General features: G+C 35.4%; 1 protein-coding gene across 1 annotated transcript in view; it reads right to left on the reverse strand.

Moving 5' to 3' along the window:
• LOC118191555 (glutamate receptor ionotropic, NMDA 3A-like) overlaps positions 1–26,880 on the reverse strand; it is a 391,320-nt gene that overhangs the window by 41,938 nt on the left and 322,502 nt on the right. Inside the window, exons 4-8 of the mRNA XM_085817752.1 lie at positions 26,241–26,568; positions 14,695–14,905; positions 8,071–8,248; positions 2,607–2,790; positions 873–1,019 (exon numbers count right to left, since the gene is read on the reverse strand). Of these exons, the coding sequence (XP_085673878.1) occupies positions 873–1,019; positions 2,607–2,790; positions 8,071–8,248; positions 14,695–14,905; positions 26,241–26,568 (1,048 nt within the window). The remainder of the gene's footprint in view (positions 1–872; positions 1,020–2,606; positions 2,791–8,070; positions 8,249–14,694; positions 14,906–26,240; positions 26,569–26,880) is intronic.

Genomic DNA, 26,880 nt, shown 5'->3' on the forward strand with positions numbered 1-26,880 from the left:
ATATTAGATTCAGCACAGAACTGCCCATGTTTATTCATTCGCTCACAAAAATTTAAGGACTTGCGTTAAGCAAGAGTCTGTAACTGATAACACATTTTTAACATGGAAGATAATTAGAGAACTTTTCTTAGCTTTTTCTCATTTACATAAATGTTTCGAAAGGATTTTCGCACTGACGAAAGATAAATGCTTCTATTAAACACTGCGTTCCGTCTTATCACAAATTCAATGTGATAGCAGCCTTCGCTATTATGACGAAAGAGAAGATTTTATGCATATTAGGTATGAAATGAATGCTAAGTGCTTTTACGATTTTTAGCCTAAAATCTCCCCCCCCCCCCCCCAACAAGAAGGGGACAGGAAATGATTAATATTTTGCCCTGTGTTGTATTAGTATGATGCAACTGAGCAGCTTTAGAATTGGAGGGCAAGCAGCTGATATAAAACTTTGCGATTAACTATGATATAATCTTCATAGAAGCATTCATCCAGAATAGAAAATTCCTCTCTAACTTAACATATCAAAGGTTTCTTCTCAGGAGAATTCTTTTCCATAGAAAACTGTTTTACAGTATTTGTTAGTTAAAATCATATTCCAGTAACATTGCTATGACATATACGAGTAAGCCTATATGTCATTTCTTTTATACAGTTTAAAGGCTCAATGTCATAACATGCATTCTTATTTTACCAACAGAAAACTAGGAGATGCGTTATAATGTTACTTCAGAACTCTCATAATGCTAATGGGTTTGAAAATACTAATGTTCAGACACTACAACTACTTTAATTCCAAGTCTACGATTCGGAATTTTTTTTTCGCTGGCTGTCATTGATGCTATATAAATAATTATATAAAAAGATTCACTAACGCTAGCGTCATGGAAATCGTCTACCCTCAGATGGAAGAAGAGACCAGCGAAATGGGCTGCAATGTTAGCGGTGTAAGAAGACACAAAGATGACACTAAAACATCCCCATAAATTAATAAGCACTTTGTTCGGCCATGACTTGGGTGCCTGTAGAACAAAACAAATATATGAATGGAAAAATAAAAGAAGTCACTAAATTATAATGATAAACAATAATGATTTCTAACCAGCAAAATGTTTAAAATATTTAAGATATAAAAATAACATTTATCAATGTATTCGTTAAGTAAAGGCAATCAAATTTAAACTCGAATACACATAAAAACATAGCACATTTACCAGAAACGCAGAAGTAATCGAATTCAACAAGAGCAAAAAGTTTTCGGCTGAGGAAAGTTGCTTTGTATGAGTTATAGTCAACTAAGCTGAACGTCAAAGGTTTAAAAGCAAATGCTTGAAACGTAAGCATGTTATTTTCGTACTACATATTTACCAGTAGCATGAACTGGGTCGGCACTTTGGCAGAATACTTAAATCCATCTGTTAAAGATGAGAAAATCCATATCTGAAAAACGCACGTCTGAAAGAACGTACGCTTGAAACCTAATCCGACAACAAGTACGACATGCATTCATTTTCCAGTTACATTTACGTGCTAAAAACGTATTTGCATATTTGGGTAATTTTTCGTTTCGGTACATTTGACAGGTGAAGTAGGGTGGAATGTCTTATATTCATTCACTTATTCACAAATAAATCGGTCTAAATCATGCATGCATGTCCTTATGATGATAATGATGAATGCGATGATAATACAGTATAATTACAGTTATCCGAACTTCCACTATCCGAATCGCTGATTATCTGAACCGCTTTCAGAATTTAAGAAAAAATTGAGACGGAAATGTACTTCGATTCGCAAAATGATGATTCTTATGCTGTATAGTGTGTGATTTGTCAGATACTGGGTTTCAAATTTGAAGACACTGGGTTGATGATGAACTTATTGAAAGTGTGAGAGAAGATTCGTCGAGGAAGAAGATGACTTTAATGTCGAAGTGTAAGCAGGCATGGGACTACCAACCAGTGAAGTGTTTGCCGGCCTTAAAACTACGTTGAAGCGGATGGAGCGTCACGACATGCAACTTCTCATTGTCAAGCGGATGCGCAACTTGGCTGCCCGAACACGGATGATGCTTTCTTCAACGAGACGTTCAGCAAGCAATGACTTTCAGCACTTGTAAGTACTGTACAGGTCGCTAAATAACATGCACGTAAAAGTGTTGCCTTTTCATTTTAATTAATTAAAACCTCTTTTTCTTTAAAAATAGTTTTTTTCATTCCGTTTGCAACATACAGTAATTAATTAAAGTGTGCCAAACCCTTTCTTCGGAAAAAATCCAATTATCCGAATTTTTGATTATCCGATTGGGGTCCGATCCCAGTTGATTCGGATAACTGGCGTTTTACTCTACATAAAAATGTTGATAATATCTTAAAGATATAATTTCAATGCGTATTTAATTGAACATAGTACTCGCCATTAATTCAAAGTAATTACATTGCAGAGTTAACACATTTTAAATGTAGGTTATTTTTATGCAGTATATAAACCGCCAAATTTCAATAATGCTAACTGAAAGTAAATTCATATTTATATAGCATTTAAAAACTAGATTTTAGATAAAAAAGAATGGAATTCATGATAAAATGTTAATATGATAGATATAATACCTTAAAGGCTACCAGATGAGAGAAAAGTAGTGACCACATGACCCAGAGAGCAGAAGCCAAAGAGAAATTCTTATTGCGCATGCGTCCCCACGGATTCAGGCCGAATGGAGATAACCATTCATAAATGGCGGCAAATATGGCTGTCATATTCAGAGACGTAAATATAGCGATCCAAAGTTGCGCGCTAGAACATAAAGCATGTAACATTAAAATAATTATATAGCAAACAAATAGAATTTTACCAGAGTAATATTTTAATAATTAAAAATATTACGCTGGTAAAAATCGATTTGTTAAATTCCGTTGAAAATAAAGTGGGGCAAAAAATAAATCCAAGTGTAGGGAACATAAAGAGCATCGTCGGTCATTTTAATATATAAATTTACACATAATTCTGAAATTTTTCAATAAAAAATTCTAATTTTTTGGTAATATGCCGAAAAGAATTTGCTTTAAAGTGGTATGCAATTTTTAATTTCATATCTCATAAAAATAGTTCCCAAAAAATTTACAGAAGCTGTTAAAAAAACTGAAAAATAAACGAGGAAAATATCTGGATTTTATTTATAATAAACTTAAATTTCGGATAATAAAAGAAGAAAGCGAGGGAACTCAATTAAAAAGCAATATTTTAAAATATATGCAAAATTCAATCAACAATACCAAACGCAGTTCTGTTATTCTTTATGTGCAGTAAAGAACCATCAAGAATCTACAAAGTTTATATTGCATATATATATATATATATATAAGTAACCAAAGTTTACAAGCAGTAAGTTTTCGATCTGTAAATAACCGAAGACAAAATAAGATACGGGAAAAAAATCTCCGAATATGCGCGATTGAATAAGATGAGATAAAATATTCGCTTTGACGGGCAAACGCAGCAGAAGTAAAAACAGTATTGCTGACATCAACCCTTCTTTCATTTTCTTTCTCTTCAACCAGTAAAGTAAATGATATTGATTAAAAGCTTAACATCACTTGACTTAGACCAGAGCTTGTTTTGCATTACTCAGCGGTTAATCAGTATCTGCTTCAAAAGAGAAAAAAAATTGAATTTTCTTGGTAATTTTTAGAATTATTTTTATATTATATATAAATAAAATAAACAAAAATTTTAAACGGAAACGGCAAGAATTCTGTATTAATTCCTAATGAGTTTTGATGTTCTTATTAGGTTTTGACGTAACTTTCACAGCAACATAAAATCACAAGCTAGCATACTTTTAGTATTCATATACGTAATTTTTATTTCCTATAATTTTTTTCTACACAGAGCAGGGCTTTTCTTAGGTCATTGGCTGCCCGCGTACTTCCCTAATTAAAAAAATACTCAATGATTAATAAAATTTTTATTTCATACTCACTAAGTACTTGCATATGATAAATTGCATAAAAAATACTTATATATGAACAATGGATTTAAAATATTTAGGTGGGGTATCGCGAGGCCGCCCGCGTACTTCTATGCACTTCACACTCGCTAGAAACGGTCGTGACGCAGAGCGATGGCTTCTTTAATATATAATTTCAATTTGAGTTGGCCCACCAGCGGCCGAGCGGTAAAGTCGCTGAACACTGATAGTTCGGTCCGAGGTCCGAATTCCGCGAACGGGGTGGCTGCATGGGCGTTTTCGTGGTTTAGCCCATGTGTAACGTCTATACGAGCCAGTTTCCCATTACACGTCCTCCACGAAGGCATCCCTCCCCTTAGGCAGATAGCCCTAGTGTGCTTTGCCATAATTAAATAAACCAAAACTAAACCAATTTGAGTTGCTGTGTAGGAATCTGACTTTAAGTAGGTCAAAAAGTTTGTAAAGACCTTATTTTATTCAAACCAATTATTTTTTAAATTCCTACTATTCGCTCACATTCTCCCTATATCTTGCTCAAATTTTCAATCGTTAATGAAATACATTTTATTCATCTACTCAAGTTGGAATACATGTTTTTAAACTTGTAGTGGGTGACATTTTATGTTAATACCGTTTTTTCGCATTCTTAAAATGTTTGATTAAATTTTTTTTTTGTATTTAAACATTTTTTGACCTAAGTAGGAATTGACTTTAAATTTTATTTATTTAATTAATTAATTTTCAATCGTTAATAAAATACTTTTTATTCATCCACTCAAGTTCAAATACATTTTTTTAAACTTGTAGTGGATGACACTTGATGTTAATACAGTTTTTTCACGTATCAACATTTTTAATATTCGCATTTTTGTATTTTTAAATTTTGTTTTGTATTTTAAAAATTTTTCTTTGTTTACCTAAGTAGGAATTTACTTTTTTCCCTTTATTACTTATTTTTTCTTTATTACTAATTTTTTTCTTTATTACTTGTTTAAATTCAGAAACTTCCCTTTGCCTTCTGATTTCAGTTTCCTGCCAGAATGTAAATTTTATGACTTAGTATGCAAATTTAAGTGAGTTCGGAATCAGTATTTAAGCAGCAGTTTTAAGGGTAGTAGTAGTAGGGAGTTAGTTCCGAGTTTATGCGTGTTTGAAATAGCTCTATGCGGCAATAATTGGCTTTAGCCACCTCCTTCAGAGTATATTAATATTCTAGACTCGGCTTTGCTGTGTGAAGGCGAGTTAGCGGTTTGGATAAAATAAGGAGCCAGTCTTACTTTATTGTGGCCCATTTTACTTTATTGTGATTATACATTTTTATTTTTTGTTCGAGTTACTTAGCCACAAGTGTTCGTAAATTGAGAGCACCGAATGAGTACATTTTCGTTTAGTTCATAAATAAAAAGGTTACTTAAACCTTCTTCTGCAGTATCTGTTTTTCAAAGACACAGCGAGAAATCGCTACTTAGTCTTTCCAGTGGGTCAACCCATTTATCCTGCCTAAAATACACAAGAAGACCAATTTCAAGTTCTAATTGTTCAGCTCTCAAATTCTAATTGTTCTGTTTTCGATTCCCCGAATGAAAAAGGTAGATAATTATTTGGCGTAACAGTTGATAGGTTTTAAAGACCGAAAAAATGAAGATACAGGCAAAGGATTCGAAATAAAGGAGCCTTGAACAACAGTTTCGTTTTTAGTTCCTCGTATCATAATAGAGGAATATGAAACTTAATAATATCATTCAAAGTTAGGTTTCATATGGCTTTATATCCTTATACCATATTTAATGCAGCAATATGTTGTACCGTGCAAAATCATGTAACATCAAATTATCATATAGGTCAAGGTAATTAATGCAGAAGCATATATCTTTATTGGTATATTTTGTGCAGCATCGGTTAATCATGCTAAATATATTCTATTATCATTATTTTTCTTTAATTATTGTCATCTCTTAGTCTCTTATATCATGTAATATGTAATCCTTTTGCAGTATGTAGTCTCTATGTAGTATATAGTCATGTCTTCATGATTCATGTTATACATATTTTCATGTATCGTGTAGTATGCAACAGTCTAAATGTAGTACATACACAATTAACCAATGTCATTAATATCATTGAGTATCATCCAGTAATATTTCGCGCAATATATGAGATTTCATGTATCATTGAATGTCTCTGCAATATTATGTTGCATGTGTGTGTCACTTGAAGCACTAATTATGGCGTCACTTAAAGCACTAATTATGGCAAAGTACTTATCTGCCATGAGCCTTGTTTAGCATTTTTTTATTATAATTATTTTCATTAAAAAATTTTTTAACATGATATTCATTAAATATGCCGGGTCTCGGCGATTGTTCTGGGGGTTTCGTGTGGTCCCTATCCTTCCCCATACGATCTTGAGATGCTTTAGATAAAGGGGGACGTGGTGTTATACCAATTAACCGCCATGGTAGAGGGGTGGTGCTTGCGTCCTCCGTCACTAACCCAAACTAGAGGAATATGTTCACTTGGTGTCATTTTAATAATTCAAATTATCTCGGAGATCATTTGGGGGAAGTGAGGGAAAAAAACAGGTGTTGCTTTGAAAGAAAACGCTTCTTTGTCTATGTTTAAAGAACAATTAATGGTTCTGAAGTTGGACAGCTAATTAAAATAGGTAATAGAATTCGAAGCTGGTGGTATAATCGGCACCTTCGAAATAGATTTTCCTTTATACGTTGGCACCATTTATTATTCGAAATTCCCTTAGACTTGAAAAGCAATAAAAAGCAGACAAACTGCTGACGGGGAATATTATTCCTACAGGTACTTCACGGCATTCGCTTATATATATAAAGACGCGGCTTAAGTGTTTGTAGCCAATAGCTTATTGTTGACACTCGTAAAAATGAGCGCGGAAATTAACGTTTCACCAATTTTTAATTAATATCTCGGCCGATTAAAGTCGTACGAAGATGAGAACGGTATCGATGGATTCGGAGAATATTTTGGAATCCGAGGATACGCGTCTCGAATTTCAACTCAACATCGTTCCGCAGATATTCGAGGAAAAAAAATTGGCACGTAGCCAAATCCCTCTAATAGGGAAAACCCAAGAAAGAAAGTGGAAAATGTAGGGGGAAAATTAGTTTTTAATTAATATCTCGGCTAATTAAAGTCCCACGAAGACGCGAATGGTCAAAATGGCGTGCCACGGACCTGCGGAATCCAACGGTGTGCTCCACTAAGCCCGGGAGCCAGCCGTTTTGGAAGAGATAATGTTACTTCACCCCATATATATATGCGGCTTAAGTGTCTGTTTTGTCGCCGATGGTTTATTGGTTGCTTGCGTAAGTGTACTAGCCAACGGGGTTAAGTTGCCAGGGCACAGGGTTGCCGTTTCTATTGAGACGTAGACAATTTCCTGTAAAACTTGCCTTTGCTATGACAATCAATAAGTCTCACGGCCAAACGTTTAAGCGTGTTGGCATTTTTTTACCTGAGCCTGCATTTGGACACGGTCAACTTTATGTTGCTTGTTTAAGAGTTTGTGAAAGAACGGACGTAAAATTAAAAATAATGGATGGTCCTCTGCAAAGCGTTGTGTAGATCTTTCAATCATTTTAAAGTTCGCTTTACAAGAAATGTTGTGTACAAAGAGATCTTTGACATATGAATTAACATTTTATTATTTAAATCATCTTTATTTATAGAGCTAGCTGTGGCTCTATAAATAATTAAGAAATGTAAAGAAGAATGAAATTAAGATTTGTACCACCAGTGGTTTCCTTCATCGCACTCTAAGCAATTAAGCAAGTAGAAGGGGAAAATCCCGTGGGGCAGTAAGCAAAGGGGCGTCCTAGCCACCTGCCCTGGGTAATTCAGTTTGAATTAGCAGACACCTTTGCAAAAATCATTTTAATTACAATTTATAATATCTAAAACAGCGGTCATTTCGTAAGACCGGCGGGCTTTCTAGCATATATATAGAAAAAGTACATAAATAAGACTATTTAATATAGAATTTAAACGATGAGTTCCTTTGAATAATAGCAATAAAACATATCCACGCTATTAAGAGTTTACCTGAGTAAGGCAGAGAGCGGCACGTCCCTTACCTGAAGGGTACAAGAAAGGCAGAGAGTGGCACGTCCCTCTCTTGGGTGTAGGTGAGGCAGGACACCCCCGAGTGGTAGAAAGGGACGGAGTAATCAATGACTCGGGAACGTTCACTCGTCAAGCTGAATGCTGAGAAGGCCATGTGAGCTGCACCCGACTTCACATCAAGAGTCATGCCTGTAAAAAATGCTAAAATGTAAGTGCTTGTAGTACAATATTACACAAATTCGATAGGTGTTAAAGTCAGTGTTAGTCAAGTTTACGCAAAAAAAATGAGCCTTGAAATTGTAAGTTATCGGTATTTAGCATCTTGATTCCAGGCACTGAAAAATGCTTAAAATACCAACAAACAGAACGTGTTTTTATTCAGCAGTATGTTAGATTTTTAACAGAAATTTAAACCAGGAATTTTCGTCTTCCTAATATTTATAAGAAACTTAAAACATACCAACTTTCTCCACCCTTCTCTCTCGTTTGGTATGTGAGTTTGTGCCTTCTGAATTGACTGGTAGATTCAAGGAAACTACATATTTCTATAATTAATTTGAGAGTTGAGTTGAGTAGAGTTCAGCTGATGCTGTGCGAACGGGATTGGATTCCGTCTCTAGCTTCGTACAAGTGGATACTGAAAATGCTATCTTTACTCACAATTCCATCCTTCTTCCATTTATGAACCACTGACTAGTCAAGAACTCTCTTTTGCAACCCTCAGCACTCGTCTTGTGCAAAGACGTTTGAAAAGGATTTGAGTTTCCGCCAAACATATGTGTGAAGAGCCTACAATCTAGGAACGTTTGAAGTAAAGTTCATTCTGTCAGTGCAGCCACCTGGCCGACAGGCGAACTGGCATAATGGATCCGCTGCCTTGCCATCGGTGGAAAGAAAGAAAGTCGAATGTACAGATGACACAGTGTCTTCAGAAATACAGCGACTTCGAAAGGATGTTCATTGCAAAATTAATAAAATCCTAGAGATACCTAAGGAAATCTAATAGCTGAAGAGTTAAAACAAGTAGAAAATTTCTGGATATAATCCGAGTACAAGAATTTTTTTGCCTAAAAGTACAAATCTCTAAACCAATATAATTCTATTTAAAAACATTTCCCCTGTGTACAATTTTCTTGCATACGTTTATAAAAAGGGAATCTTGAAATTGAGAGGAAGATTGGAATTTTCTGTCTAGATAATAAACATCTAATTATCCTATACAAAAGTTCCAGACCGACATTGCTAAATTGTACGTAAAGAGCACGAACTGCTGCGATTTTAGCCGAACTTGAACTCTTCGAAGACATTATCAATGACGTTTCCTTTCAAAATTTGAACTGCGTTTGTGGTATCGTTGGTAGAAATAATTTGGAGAACATTTTGCGAGTTTATTTGTATATCTAATATCAGCTTTTGTATCCTCATTAACCCTCTGAGCGCCATGACTGGCTTTATCCAGTCATGAAATTTTTTTATCACTTGTTGCTCCCACTAAATATTAGAGCCCTTTATTATATTTAAAGAAATTAAATAGTGAAGAATTTGCATATATGTATGCATGTTTTATGAGCATTTATGAGCTTCTGAATAAGAAACTCAACGATTTCAAAGCGAGCAAACACTATACAGAAAAAACATATTTTTATCTCCACCGCGTGTGTGCATCGGAAATTCTAAAGATATTCTCCTTTTAAAATTATTTTGCGACATTGCTGTTGAATTGAATTTTATGGTTTAAGTGCTAAGGACATGATATTTCATAAATAAAGGTAACACACAAAACGTTAAAAAACGCCCCTTTGGGCGTAATGTAAAATATGAAAGTTTACAGATTTTTACATCGTTTGTCATTCGTTTACTATTATCGTTATAGTTTACTATTATATTTGTAAGTGCTGTATTTTTTTTATAAAAGACTTACTTTACAGTAATGAATATATTTCTCCAAACCCGCAGCAAAATTTTGTTTTAAAACAGCAATAAAATTTAATAGAAAATACTATTTTATAAACATTCGAGGGACAAGCAGTGACAAACTGTTTCATCCGATCCTTTTTAAAGGCTTATAAGATTCCCTCTATATATAGAAAGCACAGTCTCTTGATCTCCTATAAAAGAAACACCCAAAATTAATATATCTGTAAATTCAGTAGGCTATATTCATGCAGAAACGTAAAACGTAAAATGCCCTAGCCGGGATTCGCATTCCGGACGTCTCGAAGACGTGTCAAATGTGCTTCCAATTACACGAAGGCATGCGGAAAGGAGGGAAAAAGTACCTTTTATATAATTTAATTAAGAAAAGTGTATATATATATATTCAGTATACAATATTTTCTACAATTAAATTTGAAAAATGGAAAACCTGAAAATTTTAAGTCCTCAATCCCTTAATTAAAAATTATACTAGTACGGAAGCCTTAGTAAGGAAGAATTATTTCTGATAGTAAAACGATAGATTGCTTATTGGTTTATAAGAGCTCTGTTTTGACTTGTAGAGACATTAGGTTATTTTGAAGCAGAAGATACGAAAAATACCCTCCCCGGGACTCGAACCTGGAGCTCTCGAATACGCGCCGAGTGTGCTAACCATTACACCACGAAGGTATGCTAAGAAGGAGGGAGAAACATATACTCCGCTTTTAAGGGACCCAATCGTCAAATCTCGGTGGTGGAGAATCATCATCCACCACCCTTTTTGGTTCGAAGCAGGAGACATGAAAAATGTGCGTTAGCCTCGCCGAGACTCGAATCTTGGAGCTCTCGAATACACGTCGAGAATGCTTCCAATTACATTACGAAGGCATGCAGAAAGGAGGGAGAAATATCTTAATATACTCCTCCTTTTAAAGTGCGACTGGGAATTAGGGCGCTCAATCGCCAAATCCTGGTGGAGAATCGTCATCCACCACATTTTTTAGTTCGGGTGCCACTGTAGAGTCATTAGGTTTGTTTTTGAAGTAGAAAACTAAGTAATGTGCAATGCTTTTTCCGGGACTTGAACCTCGGACTTTTCGAATTCGGGCTGAGCGTGCTGACCATTACACCACGAAGGCACTATAAGAAGGCACGATAAGAAGGCGGGAGAAATATTTTATAGCCTCTAATTATTGTTTTATCCTATCTTAACATAATAGGTAGCATTAGAAAACTTTTAGATGCTGCATTTCTGCTGAACTAATGTCGATAGTTTCACGTAGAAACGACATACTGAGGGAATGTAAAATGACAGATTCCTTCTCAAATGCAAGCACCATAAGAAAAGGAAATGAATAACTTGTAGCAGAATTTAGTCACCAAAGAGGAATTGCTTATTTATGTGACATAGAACATGACTAGAATAGATTATCAGTTATTTCTCAAGCTTATTGACACTCAGGGGAAAGAGTACTTCCAACAGAACTGTGAACAGGATATTAATCAGATAATCTAAGACTAATGCTGATGCGATTAATCTTCTTAACTAAAAACGTTTCATCATTATCAGGTTCGATTCAAAGGCCAATTATGCAAACAAATTGTTCATTTATTTGCCTAAAGTTGATAATTTACCTATGAATTGTTCGTATGCATATAGTGATGGACTGTCGCCAATAGCGCGATAAACAGTACGAACTGGAAACCCTGCAAAGGAGTTAATTATGTAACTCGCTTATTCTTTACTCTTACTTTTCTCACTCCTTCAGAAAAAAACAGAGGTATGACACTCTCTGTTATATAACTCCTTTTGGATATATATTTAGAACACTAGCAAATCTTAATATATTTTTAATGTTTGTGATCTTTCAATTTCTTTCTACAACCTTTTTTGGATTACAAGTTAATTAGCGATGATCTCGCTTGAAACTGCGCTGGATACAAGGTAAGAGGAATCATTTTGCTTTTTACTTTTATTAATTTGTTGTGAAATTTCGAGACTACAAAACTGTTTTACAACATGAATGTCATTAGCATTATAAACTTTTCGTGTTAAGTTCGATGTTTCATTAGCTGAATAAGGCAAAATCCGCGAAAATTATCCGGCTAAGAGAAGGGATGCTTAAAGGAAGGACTTTATAGAGGGAATCAGCTAGTGTTAAAGTTATTTATAGGGAAAATCATAAAAGCCTCCATGCAGCCAGTCCACTAGTCGGGATTCGGAACAAGCTGAGCTACCATTGTTCAATGGTTTTACGTAATCGGTCTCTGGGCAATGAGCAACTGCGCAAAAAGACCTGATGTTAAAAAGGATTAATTGTTGATGAATTCACTTGTTCCTATGCTAGTTCAATTACTTCTGTGCAGTATCTTATTTTGAAAATTTTTGATTTATTTAGAACGCCGTGTTTTTTTTCTAATGCTTTATTCGCAGAGATGTAAACATGCTTGATATAAAACTTTCAATGCTTTTTGTGATTCATTGATCCATTGGTTGGATTAAGGAAATAGTGTTCGGTAGTAATAAAACCGATGGATGCAGTGTTGGATTGCAATGGATGCAGTGTTGTGAGAGCTTCAGCATTGGGTCCTGAAGCATTAGCAAGAAACTTAGAAGCTCAAAATTTGCTGTTCTAAGTAAAGTTTGACTTTTTTATGAACTTTCAAACTAGCTTTCAAGAGGGCTTTTGTTACCAAAGCTTTTCTGTTCCATTTCCACAAAATAGGCAGCTGTCTAAAATTATTTTTCCTGCAACGCATGAGGCGTTTTAGATCGATAAATGAGCATAGGCTTGCATTTGTAGTCGCCTGAGGCATTTTCACAAAAATGCAGAGTGAGTCAGTCTGTCATTAAAAGCTTTAAAACTTGGATCAAGTTTTTATGTGTTTGTGATGTAGGTTCGCTGGGTCATTTGCTTATGAAATAGACCCGTCTCATTAGCATTGGAAACTTGTTGTAGAACTTAACCCTCATTTCAAATTAATTTCAAAAATTGAGGTTTGAATTTATCTGCTGTTTCTTTATCTGTAGAGCCAGCTTCTTTCTGAAGCTTTACATCGTGCGAACTAAAACGAAGCTTAAAGTTCTCAAGCCAATCTTTGTTTGCTTTAAAGTAAATTTTCTCTGAAAACTGGCCATCTTTATTTCAAACGAAAGAAAACAATACCATCCACAGCCCAGTTTTTGTTTTGTTTACTTGATTCTCTATCCAAGCTATTAACATTTTTTCCATGTGAGGATTTCCTCTTGAAACTTAACCAACCTTTACAGAAATATCACTTGAAGCTTTGACACTAGACCGGATTTTATCTTTATTCTCCAGTACCCTTATTTTGCATTTATTGCTAGGCCCTTTGCAAGCGATGAAACACGTGTACCATTTGTCAGATTATTTAAAATTTGAATTTTCTGAGATAATGTCAAAATTTCGTGTTTTGTTGATACTTTATCACCTTCATTTTTCCTTTTATAAATCATAATGAATTATTTTAATTTAAAAGACATATAAATAAAAAAGAAGAGGATGAACACTGATAAATACGTGATTATAGATCTGATAATGTGAGTGAAATGATAAATAGGTTTTTGTCACTCACCTCTAGCGGACAACTTCAAGCGCCAAACGAAGATACATGTGGTTAAGTTAGATTATTTGAATACGGCAAAGCCACGAAAGCTATCTGCTTAAGAGAAGGGATCCCTTTGTGGAGGACGTCCTCAAGCACCTCGTATTCAAGTTACACATGGGGCTGGTATCAAACACAAATCAGATTGAACTACCAATTTTCTAGGGTTTTAATCACTCAAGCAATGGTGGCGCGAAAACACAAAAGGAACAGTTGGTTTTGAGCAGACGTTTGAGTCAGTGGCTGCACATGCTCAAAGATTTCTCAAAGAAGAGTGAGTAAACGTTGTATGTCTGAAGATTCTTTCAAAGAGAAGAGAGTAAACCTTGTTGTAGGTCTGAAGCTTGATAGAGAGTATGCTACTATCGCAATGCGCATGTAGCGTATCGCGTTTAATTGAAATTCTCATATTGGACAGATGGGAACTAATGGGAAACAAAAGTTCGCATTCCACAAGGGTTTACTGTATTTACCTTCATTTTAGATGATTTATTCAAATGGAACACGCGAAAATTTTTATATTTTTATCGCTATAATTTAAAACAGCTAACAGCTTAGGACAATTGTTTCATGGACTATGGTAGTGATTCGACGAAGTTTGACTAATAATTTAGTTGTTTTATGAAACATATCTTAAAGATTTCTGTTGTTGGTTTCTCGCCAATTTGCCAGAGCTTTAGGTATATCTGAGAAATGTTTAAATGTTCAATGAACCTAGAGTTAAACGCAATTTCATCAGCTTTGTCTAACTCATCGTAAAAATATGTTTTCACATTTTTGTAATGCTATCTTGTATACCCATGCATATCACTGGAAATTTTCAGTTACTAAAGTATTTCATTGGAATGTACCTTTTTTTGATGAATATGAGAAGGTATTGTTTAAGTACATCTTTGCAATATTGATATTGATGCATGCCTACAGCATTTCATGAATACATTTAAAAGTCTTAGATTAACAGAAGATTAAGAAGGAATTTTACGTCTTTTTAGTGGCAAAATAAAGCGAAAGGTTCTCCATAAAACCTAATTAGGAAACGAATATCTTGAATGATATCCAAAATAAATGATTAAATGAGTTAATTATCTTACCATTCCATTTCTCGCCTCTTCTAGTGCCGAACAGTCCGTCAGCAACGAGATAGAGGTCAAAGGCGAAACATAGGTCATCAGCAAGAGAACTCATCAGATCAATGGCAATGCCGGCGCAGCAACTAATATTGTATTCGACCCCTTCTAATGCACGCCCACTGTGATAATCAGAGAACAGGCGGGACAGTTCAGCTTTAGAGTTTGTTCGAACCTGTAGGTGGAAAAAAGTAGGATATAAGGTAATGAGCAAAGTTCATTTTCCAAAATCTTCTATAAAAAACCGTACAATATAGCATTCTTATATCTGAAAGAAAGAAATATGATATGTATGCATGACTGTCTTATAATTTCCATGAAAACGTTAATATGGCGCACCAGCATCATGATGCTCCAGTAGTGGCTGGTAGTCACTGAACACTGGTAGATCGGTCAGGGGTTCAAATACTGGCGAACGGGCTGGCTGTATGGGAATTTTCGTGCTTTCCCCATGTGCAACGTAGACACGAATTAGTTTCCTTTAAAAGTCTTCCACTGGTCCTCCCTCCCATTGGCGGATACCATAGTTTACGTCGTCGTAATCAGATAGAAAAAGCATGGTGATACAGTTAGAGACATTCTGCTTTTAACAGCTCATTAATGTTCGTTGCATTTAAAAATATGAGTCCGAAATAATAATTTTTTGTAGCAAGAGGTAATTAAAATTTGCAATTTTTTCGTTGAAAACGAAAATTTGAATGTTTCTGAATCTATCAATCTTGAAAAATATTTCAAAACCTTTAGTAGGTGGTCGAGTATTTTAGTAAGACACATTTTAAAGTTATCCGAGTCATATTTGGGTATGAATGATAATAGGAAACCTATTATAGTACGTGTTAGGAAACCATGAGCTGATAGACAGAGGGCGCTTGAGCAATGTAGATATTTTTGAATAAAATAAAACAGTTGAGATCTGAAAAACGGAAAAAAATAGTCTTATGTAAAAACAAATGAAGAACAGTAACAAAATTTTGGTGATGTGTTTTGTAAATAGACAGTAATACAGTTTAATGCCTTCACATTATTGGATTTATGAAGATCTACCCGGCAGTCAGACTGAACGTAAGTACAAAGTAATTTAGAATTATTAATTTGATATTTTGTATATTTACGTTACGTAACAGTACGGTAACTTTGGAATGATCTGCATAAATAGATATCTCGTAATTGCTTTTGCTTTCCAGAAAATTCGAGAAATAAAAATTACCAGAATGTTTAGTAGTTAATTTAGTTCTTGTTGATTGTATTAGCTTTCTCTGCTTTGAATTGTGTTTTATATAACGTTTTAGTAGTTTAAAATATATCTACTGTGAGATATTGTGAGAATATCTCTGAGGAAATTTCAGAAATTTTTTTATGATAAGAATAAGTTTAAATGTATGAACTATTTATTCACTTGTGCATTCAAATTATCACGAACCCGTACGTACGCACGCAACACGTTTTGGTGTCAGAAGTGGAACTTGAATGCCAAAAACAAGAGTGATGGAGGAGCAGTTATAATAGCAGATTACAGCAGACCAGACCAGATACGTTTTTAAATGCATACGAGTACTTTTCATTCTATTCACACTTTTTACATGCCAATAGGTTCCTTCAATGTATGGCCCATTTTAAGATGGTGCAGTTACATTCTAACAATTAAACATCTGCAAAATAATTTGAGATGAGGAACCTACAGATGCGAATATTAAATTCTCTTCCTTTGAGTTTTGTACCCACAAAAAATGATTACTTAAATATTATTTTTATTTCTCTGTTTTATCAACAATTCAAAACACTGTAGTTATCTTTTTCCACAAATTTTGTAATACCCATGTATATAGGTAAGAAATACGTAAATACGACAGATGCTTTAAAAATAATTGGCGATCTCAAAATTAACGATTCTAGATTTGGTGCATTCCCCCTAAATTCATCTCGTCTCACAAATTCCAGATCTTTCTATGTTATATAACGGGACGTGAAAAGGGCAACTAAAACTAATGTTAACCAATCATACCCTGTCTCTAGTATCGCACCTACTTTGGTATAAATACCTCTAGCGAGCTAATTACGCCATTTTTCTGCTAGCTTTTATATTGCTAAAATCTCGCTGCTTCCCTTCATTAAAATGCCTGCGTAATTTCTTTAAAAAACCATTGTACATAGAAATTTTAATATATCTAATGTGCATAGAAATTTATCATATTTCATTATGATTGAATTCTAGAAATGTATCGGATGCCATTATGATTGATAAATATCTACTGAGATCATTTTATATGCGTATGTGTAAGATAAAAAATATGAAAGCAAACTTCTAAATTAACTATAATCTCTATAAACTATATCTCTATAACTATATAACTATATCTCTATATATCTAAATAACTTTCTATTCAATTTGGAGACTTTCTCTCTCTATCTTAAAAATAGCGCTGTAGGTCTAAACTGCGTCATTCAAATTAATCATGCGATCCTAGGTAACGCTTAATGCAGATACCTCTTGCCCCATCAAATAATTGTAAACCAAAACTTTTTCTAACTGAAACTTTTGACTCCCTCCCTTCTACCTCTGAATTGATGCGTAACGTTTTCGCTTACGCTTTCATCCGGGCAAGACGCTGCTGCAATCATCTATGCTCGCTTCTAACGCCAAAGTATCAATAATGTAAATGTTCTGGAAATAGGCACGATCAGAATGCCAAGTGAGTTGTAGCCACAAATTTGAATTTAAATGAAAAAGGAAATTAATCCGGCTCGACTTGTTCGTCTTTAATATGGATCAAGTATCTACGCTAAACAACTTGCTACGCTTCTACGTCTCAGTGTTCCTACATCAGTGCTTCCAATATTGTGCTATCATAACGTATGTACATTTGTAAGATATAACAAAATACGACAGCTGCTTTAAAAAAATAATTGGCGACCTCAAAATTAACATTCTATATTTCGTGCTGTCCCCCTAAATTCATCTGTTATCTCAAATTCGACATTTTTCTATGTTATGTGACGCTACTTGAAAAGAGCAACTAAAACTAAGCAATCGCACATTAGCTGTACTTAACTTGGTATAAATACCGTTGGCGATTAATTACGTCATTATTCTGCTACGTTCTACCTTGCTAATATCTCTTCGCTTCGCTTCTTTACAATGCCTGAGTCATTCTTTTTAAAAAACCAGATTAAAGAATGTATTGTCTATGAGGAATTATTCCAGTGTGCCTGGAAATCTGGAAATAAAGATCATGATTGGCTGAACTTAGTTTTGATATCAAATTCTTCCCGCCCTACTACTCAGCCATCGCGACTGTGCTTCGAAATTATTACATATATATAATAAAATGCTATTTATAATGTTATATTTTTTCAGTTATGTAACTCAAATCAGTAAAAGTTTAATTTGTAAGCTTCATCATGTTCGACTGAAAAATTTAAGCGAACTGTTAACTAATAAATGGAAGTCACTACGAAGGGCAAAGAAAGAAACAATCGTAAGTCACTTAGTAGATTAAATGCATTAACCAATTTAAAAGTTTTTTTTGTCAGTTTAACTCATTTCGGTACAAAATAAGATTCAACCAAAAAGAATTTAATCAAAATCACAGGGAAAGGTGCTTTCCACTGGAATACTCCTAAAAGGGAAACTTATACGTTACAGCTTCTACTTGATGGATTGAGTAAACATGTGGTCTTGACAGCGAAAATCTCATTTAATTTGTTACTCTCTAATTCATTCTTTCAGTTCTCGTAAACTAACGTTTATCTGCTCTTTTTTTCGCGTAAATGTTAGTTTCATGAAAGGAAGAAACGAATTTTTGACAAATATTTTCTTGTTTAACTTCGGTTTTCTCCCCAAAAGAAGCTGTATGTTATTACAAATGTAAAAGTAATATAATTTATAATTTTAATTTAATTCTTCAATTCCTTTAATACTCTTTATTACAGAGATAATTCCTCTTGCCTACCAAAAATAAATTGTTCATTTTTTAGTTATTTGGAATAATATATTTCTAATAATAGGGTCAGTTTTTAGAAGTATTAACATACAGAATGCATTAATGACACTCGTAACAAAGTCACAATTCGCAGTAAACGATTTTATAAGCTTTTATTTAGCTCACTCATCGTGTTTGACGCTATAGTTAAAAGTCTATCATTGAATTTTTTAAGCTACTTCCGGATAAATTATCGAACCCAAATTTCGCACCTACACACTTTATGGATGACATGCACTGAAGCGATCTTTCTATAATTCGGTTTAGCCGTGTAGAGACGTTAGGTTATTATGAAGCAGGAGACATGAAAAATGATGAATGCTCTCGCCAGGACTTGAACTTCGGACTTCTCGAATACGCTCCCAGTGTGCTCACCATTACGCAACGAAGGCATGCTAAGAAGGCGGGAGAAATACCTTATATACTCCCTCTTTTAAAGGGCGACTGGGGATTAGGGGATCCAATCGACAAATCCTGGAGGTGGAAAATCATCATCCACCCTTTTTTTTACTTCGAGCATCACTGTAGAGACAACAGTTTTTTCGAAGCAGGAGAGATGAAAATGTGTATCGCCGGGTCTCGAACCTCGGACCTCTCGAATACGCGCCGAACATGCTGACTATTACACCATGAAGACATGCTAACTAAGAAGGCGGGAGAAATATTTTAGAGACTAAAAGAAAATTAAGGTTGAAACGATCCCTTACTTCAAACCACGTATCTTCCGATGCTAACCGGACCTGCTGAAATTATATCACGAGAGTCAGCACAAAGGAAAACAAACTCCCTGATAAAAGTTTGCTCTAAACCCACATTGAAGAAAAAAATTGCGTTTTCATTTCATCTAATTTTACACAAAGCAATTTATGGGGGAAAATAATTTCTGTTGTTGTTATATGATTATGATATGGATTTTAAAGACATTTATCTGATTCTTTTTAATTGTTCCTTCGGGTATATATGGGAGCAGATACCTTATTGAGGACACCAATACAAGTTCTTGTCACACGCTCTTAAAGATCGGATTAAGTAGCAGTGAACAATGTCACATAAAGCATTTGGTGGCAAGAAATTTATCTTTAACTCCAACTAAAGTACATGATAACTATAGTATAGTTCGACCGACGCATGCTCCATTCGAACCGAATTATTATCAAAATAGGGTGGAAGGATGGGGACTTTCTTTCCCTAGAGCATATAAATTCTCTTTTTCCGAAGAAGAGAAGACCTTTCACGTCGCGGCAGATAATAGCGCCTTTTTTGGAAGAGTCTATGCGTTTTGACGGAATGCCAGCCGAGGTTGTGTTTGAGGCCGTCGAACTATACGAAGAAAATTAGTTGTTGAAATAATATATATTTTTATTACGTAATAATACGAGCAGTTTAATGCAGCTGCTCAGTAAAGGACCTGCTGCTCTTCTTTTCCATAACACACGATTAACACTCCTGATTATTTACCATTTTTCTGTATAAAGATTTAAAACTGTTTTTGTAAAGTACTATTCGATTACGGTCATGTAAAAACTTATCAGGAGCTTTGTATGTCTCACACTGAAAGCTTCTGAAAAGTATTGTCGATTTCTAAACGAATTAAGTAAAACAGTATATATCTTATTTAAAGTTTATAAGTGGAAAACCAAATATTTATCTCGTCTAGCAATTTAGTTTAAAAAGACATTATTTGAATTACTTTTATTTAGCGTAATAAACTAGTTTCGTCGGTTTTATTGCACTACTTTAAATAACGAACGAAAGCAGACTAAATTTAAAGCAGTAAATTCCAACAAAAAGTATCAAATCACGTAGAAATCTACTTCCTAAAATTGAAGGAATTAAAATGGGAAAGATAAACTGTTTTCTTAGAATTGAAGAATTAAATTTAAGTGCCGTTCGAATCACTGCAGAATGCCTATCAGTGTGGATGAACAAAATCAAAAACATCATGAGCGCCAACAACAAACTAAATCTACAAAAATGTTTAGACTCATTAATTTTACAAATACAAGGACTCTGAAAGTCCGCCTTCAAACCGAAGACGAAAGACAACAACACTCGCACTAATTGGTGAACCAAAGAGCTACGAGCGGCACACCAAAAAACTAGAGCACTACGAAGACGAATGAAAACCCGATCCACCGACAAAGAGAAAAACAGGCCTGGATCACCTACAACAAGCAAAGAGTTCTTTATAAAAAACTGATAATTGAATCTAAATTCAAGTCTTGGAAGAATTTCTGCACTAGAAATAATGATACTTACAACTGTACAAAATAGCTACTTCTAAAATATTCAAGCCGACATAAATTCGCGCACCCACAGCAACAAAGCAGAATACTAATCATAACATAACTTCATATACCCTTGAAAATATCTTAGACTATGTCTTCCTGCAAGACGACGATAGCCAAGACACCTCAGCACAGAGGCAAATGAGGAACAATTACAATCCCCCGACCACACAGGACGATAGAGCTTTCACGAAACACGAACTCCTACTACATGTCAAAGCCCTAAACAATAAAAAAGCTCCAGGACCAGATGGCATCAAAAATCAAATTATCAAGATCATCTGGAAGACCAGTCTGGAACACTTATTAACAAACTACAGCCATTGTCTTTGTCTGATATGCTTTACAGAAAGTTTCAAAAGTGGGCAAATTGTGTTAGTCGCAAAAAAGAACAAGTCTTCAGAGGACCCTCGGTCATACCGCCCCATAAATCTACTCCCAGCATTGGGCAAACTACTCGAACGTCTGCTAATTTACAGGATTATATTTCATGTTTATCATATTATCAAGATAAGCAAGCATCAATATGGCTTTAAACCTCACTGTTCAACCATGCACGCAATAGACGTTGTAATTTCTCAGGTCCAAACAAATAAAAGCAATCAACTGCGTACAGCCCTTCTCTGCTTGGACTTACAAAATGCGTTCGACTCTCTCTGGTGGCCTGCCATTAAACAGAACCTCAGAGAGATGGACTGCCCAAAAAATCTTTTCGAACTCACCTCAGACTATCTTACTAACAGAAAGAGCTTCATCAACTATAATAACTCCATAGTCACCCGAAAGCAAACATGAAGATGCCCAGAGGGATCGTGTATGAGCGCGGACCTCTGAAACATCACCTTTAAAAGTAATCGATCACCCCTGGCCTTTGCACACAAAACATAGTAGCATTTGCCGACGATGTCGCATTCACAATAAGCGGTCCGACAAGAGACAAGTTACAAGATAACTGTAACCAAACGCTGGACATTTTCAACACATTATGCAAACAGATCAAGTTGCAAGTTTCTCACACAAAATCCCAGGCCCTAATTTTCCAGAAACCAGGACGCACCATCACCCGCAACCTCATCATAAAAATTGAAAATAATAAAACAAAATGCGTGACAGCCATCAAATACCTCGGTCTAACAATCGATCAAAAGTTTACTTGGATTCAGCACCTTCAAGATAAAAAGATCACAACCTGCAAAATAGCCAAAACTCTCAAAATTATGAGAGGCTACGCGTGGGGACTAAACAAGCACATTATGAAGATCCTACTAAAGACAGTTGTTAATAAAATCATCACTTACGGTGCTGCAATATGGACAATTCCGATGACATCCAGAAAAATAAGAGTACTCAATTCAATACAACGGCTCTTCTTAATCAACCTTACAGGAGCCTTTAACACTACGTCTACGATTGCACTGCAGATTTTGTCAGGAGTTCTTCCACTGCCCATCCAAGCAGAAGTTGACGCAGCAATCGCAGCCGTTCTCCAGCTACAGAAACCAGTCACGTTTCAGGATGTACTTTTTCTCCTCACAGGTTACGAAACAAAACCTAAGAAATTTCTTACAGACGCTGCAGATGGACTCAGCAATCTAGTTTGCAACCTAAAAGATCCACCCTCTTCAACACATCATGCCTACACAGATGGGTCCAAAATCAGTAGCAAAGTATGATGCGCTGCGACCATCAGAACAGCAACAGGATTGTACAGTGAATTGTAAGGTCATCTGAGAGAACGCATAAGTCAAGCTGAACTTGCTGCCATTCTCAATAGTACCAACATCCTCCTCAGAGCCCCAACAGATACTATACGTATCATAACAGACAGTCAAGCATCCATCTTCTCAATCACAAGCCAGTGCCCTAACTCGCCCATCGCTCATACGGTTCAAAACGTCATTAGAAACAACAACAGGAAGTTTGTTTTCTCATGGACCAAGGGTCATAACGACTGCTAGAGAAAAGAGAGAGCGGACGCCCTCGCAAAAGATGCAGCAACAAAGCAAGAAGGTGACAGCATTCAAATTCCATGGGCACAATCGGACCTCAAATACAAGATTAAACAGCTGGTACTAGAAAAATGGCAGGGCCAATGGCGAGACTGTCCGTAAGGACGAAGAACCTATAGCTTCCTTCAAAAAGTAGACGAAGCATGCACCATCACTCCCTACTTCCTGACCCGATACATCACAGGACACGGCCCCTTCCCCACATACTTCCACATACGAGAGAAATCTGTCAACAATGGACATGTGAAAGGGGTGATGCAGATCATTGCCTGTTTCATTGTCCGCTGACTTACAGCCATCATATCAAGCATCCTCCCAACAACGAAAATGAATTTGAAATATCCCTCATTAAGCATCACAACATCCACAGCAATATTAAGGCAATTACAGACAAGCTCCATCAGTACGGACTTGACTATGCCAGCCATAAAAGTGAAACTACTACCTTCAAGACCACAGAGACATCGCCAGCTAGTAAAAAGAATGAAGTCATTCATCCAAGGGAGTGCCTTCAGTTTCTGCAATACACATCTAAAATACGAATGAACCGACTGTGAACCCATAAATCAAACCACAAAACAAAAGTGTACATGTTCCAACGAACTAGACTCGATCTTGACATTTGAACTACTAGTGCACACAATTCAACGAACTGAACTTTGAACCCTAAGACTACATATGCATAAACATGCACAATACCAAAGCACCAACCTCATAAATATGTAATTCTCTCAATGCACACTGGTTTTTGTATTTTGTATTTTGTATTGTCGTATTGTAATTCGTACTCTGTTAGCATTTCAAATTATGGATTTAATTTAATTACTATGCTTATTTACATAACCAATTCCCAGTATTCTGTCAAATTATCTTTCTGTGCACAAGTACCATGAGCCCACAAATGAAGTGTAACCTTATGTAACTATTGTCCTATTATACAAAATGCAGCCTTTTAATAGTATCCAACAAAGACCCAAAGCTTGGCACTCATGTGCCCATGGGAGTGCAGTTCTCTAGCTAGTTAGTGTATGCGGGCTATACCATTTTTGTCAATGACGATGTCTTGGTGTCCCATATACGTGTTACTGTAACTGTAGAAAAAACACTATGAACTTTTAACTTTACATTATTATCTGATGCTCATAATGCAAAGTGCTCTCCATATTGCTGCGCACAATTCTGAGCACATTGAACTCTATGCACAATGAACTCTGTGCACAATCACACAACGATACCATCAATACAAAAATAACATAGCATTATAACTAGCATTACACCCATCTTCCCAAATGCTAATGTATTCCTCCAAGCACGGTAATAAGAACTTTGGGTAATAAGAACTTTGGGTGTAAGAACAAGTGTCAAACTGTAACATTTAATTAATTGTAACATGTTATCTGCATCTTGATTCCTGTATACGAATATATCTGTACCTCGATTACCTGTACCCCAATTTATTTATATGTTTGTTCTTCTTATCTAAATAACTTGTTACTTTTATGTAATTTATTATGTGATCAGTGTAATGTATATGTAATGATATGTAATCTTTTGTCTTTATACTCAATAAATGGCAGTAAAGTGGGGCAATACCATTTTTGTCTATGACGATATTGTGGTGCTCCCTGCACTTTTTCCTGTCCTGTCATGTAGAAAGAACTGATTTTATGGGTTTTGTCTTGGCCTTCTCCATGTGCCACGTGAACACTAAAAAATGAGCATTTACTCTGACTAGTAGCGTAAAATACCTATTTGCTTTAGGAAATAACAAAAAAAAAAAAAAAAAAAAAAAAAAAAAAAAGAATTCTTGTAGAAGATGCCCCAGAGCAGAGGTCTCCAAACTACAGCCAGAGAGTACTAATGATCCGGCTCGCCAGAGGTTTATACAAATAATTTTATAAAATTTAAACTAACAAATAACACACGCATTAATTATTTTATATAGCAGCCCAACTAAAAATGTATTGCCTATCATGCACATCCTTTATAAACCATATTATAAACATTATATACCGTTCAGAAGTCAAACAACAAATATCAGCGTTATATTTTCTAATTTGAAAATATAAAGCTGGTTTTTGTTGTTTGACTTCTGAATTAGTATTTGTTCGGCGTGTTATTGTGTCTTAATTATATACCGTTTCTAAATTTACAATAAGCGAAGTACAGTAACACTCTATATAGACAATCTCATGTCGGCACACATGACGTTCTTATACGTCCTATGAATACATCCTTATTGCCGCACTTAATTTAAACTTATTTCCTCGAATCTCATTCGAGATTTATTTCTCATTCAATCACTCCAGTTCACACTTTGCGGCAAGGGAAAAATACATAAATACTCAAAACATCTTCAAACAAACAAGGGTTTAAAATGTTAACAAATGGCGGCTTCATTAAGCTTAGTAGCCCTTAAACAACAATTAAATGTTTGATAATTCTATAACTATTGCATGTGGATTAACTAATTTCATACAAACCTTAAACGGAATATAAGAAAAACACAATTCAGTCACTTTTAAAGGGAAAAAATGCAAAGTTTACCAACATATAAGAATAAAAAAACTGAGCTCACCCAGCCGGGTAACAGAGTGGGTATATATCGTCGCTGTGGTATGATGAATTAACTGGATCTTGGCCCTCGAAGCTTCGCGAAAGAGCCAATATAGCCCGCTGGCTGAAAAGTTTGGTGCACCCTGCTCTAGAGGATGGAATCTTTAGATTTAAAATATCCATTGGAAATGAACACACTTGTCTTCACCGAAAATATCCTATGTGAATCTATATCAGCACAGTTTTAGGGCAAATATCTTTTAAGGGTCTTGTTAATTAACCCGCAATCGATATTTCAGTTGATGAACTCAGTTTTCTCAAGCTTTCGCCTAACTTTGGGTAATAAGAACTTTGGGTTTCTGAAATATGTTATGCAAACTCATAGCAGCGATCGAGGTTTGTGAATATGATACCCAAATCGCGATAAGTAGTGCCTCAACCTCTTCGGGGTAGAAGGGCAGGTTATGGATAAGGAATAGAATACCATTTGCGTCTGTTATCATTGAGTGTTTTCACAATACCACTTGCATAGTTACCGGAAACTATGAAGGGATACCATAGTTTCTTTTGAGATCTTGGCCGCTTCGAAAGGTACAGATCTTGATTTAAATCATAATATTCAGTTAGATACAGTAAAGACTGGAAATAATATTTTAAATAATGTTTGTATATTTTACCTGTAGACAAGGCAATCCGAGGAGACAGGAACCATTCTCTACTCTAGTAGCAGGCATTACGAAAGGTGGTGCAAAGGCAGTTACCACGCGAAAGCGCTGTCGACCATGTTCTGGAGGTCCGACTCTTTTTCCTCCCAGCCAGACAACAGCATTGAGTGACACACGACCTCCTGTCACATTGCCGATCCTCTTCCAGCGGCGAGGAACTATCTCTTCGTCGTCTACTACTCGGTGGAGCATTTGTCCCGTCGACGGAACCAGGTTATAGATGTCGAAGATGGGGAATAAGCGACCAGTGAAGTTCAGATGGCGTTGCTCCAGAGCTGATCTATCATCCAAAGGAATCAAATTTTATATATTTGTGTGATAAATACTTAATTGAAGCAAATGTATTTTAAAGGCATTACGGTCAATAGTGTGCATCTTAAGTAATAGAAGAGTATAATAAAAATCTAAGAATTTTATAATAGATATATCAGTCTTCGAGGGAATTTATACGTATATGCTAAAAGTATTTTACCTTTTAAGTTTAATTTTGTTTTTCTGCGCAATAAAGATACATGAATATTTTATTTATTAGTCCAAAGGGGCAATTTGCCGAGAAGGACTATTAAGTGCGTTTTGGCATTTTGCGTTGATT

The sequence above is a fragment of the Stegodyphus dumicola genome, chromosome 5 (assembly GCF_044657685.1).
Source record: "Stegodyphus dumicola isolate Sdum_Otavi_A_Nest chromosome 5, ASM4465768v1".
Classification (NCBI taxonomy): Eukaryota; Metazoa; Arthropoda; class Arachnida; order Araneae; family Eresidae; genus Stegodyphus; species Stegodyphus dumicola.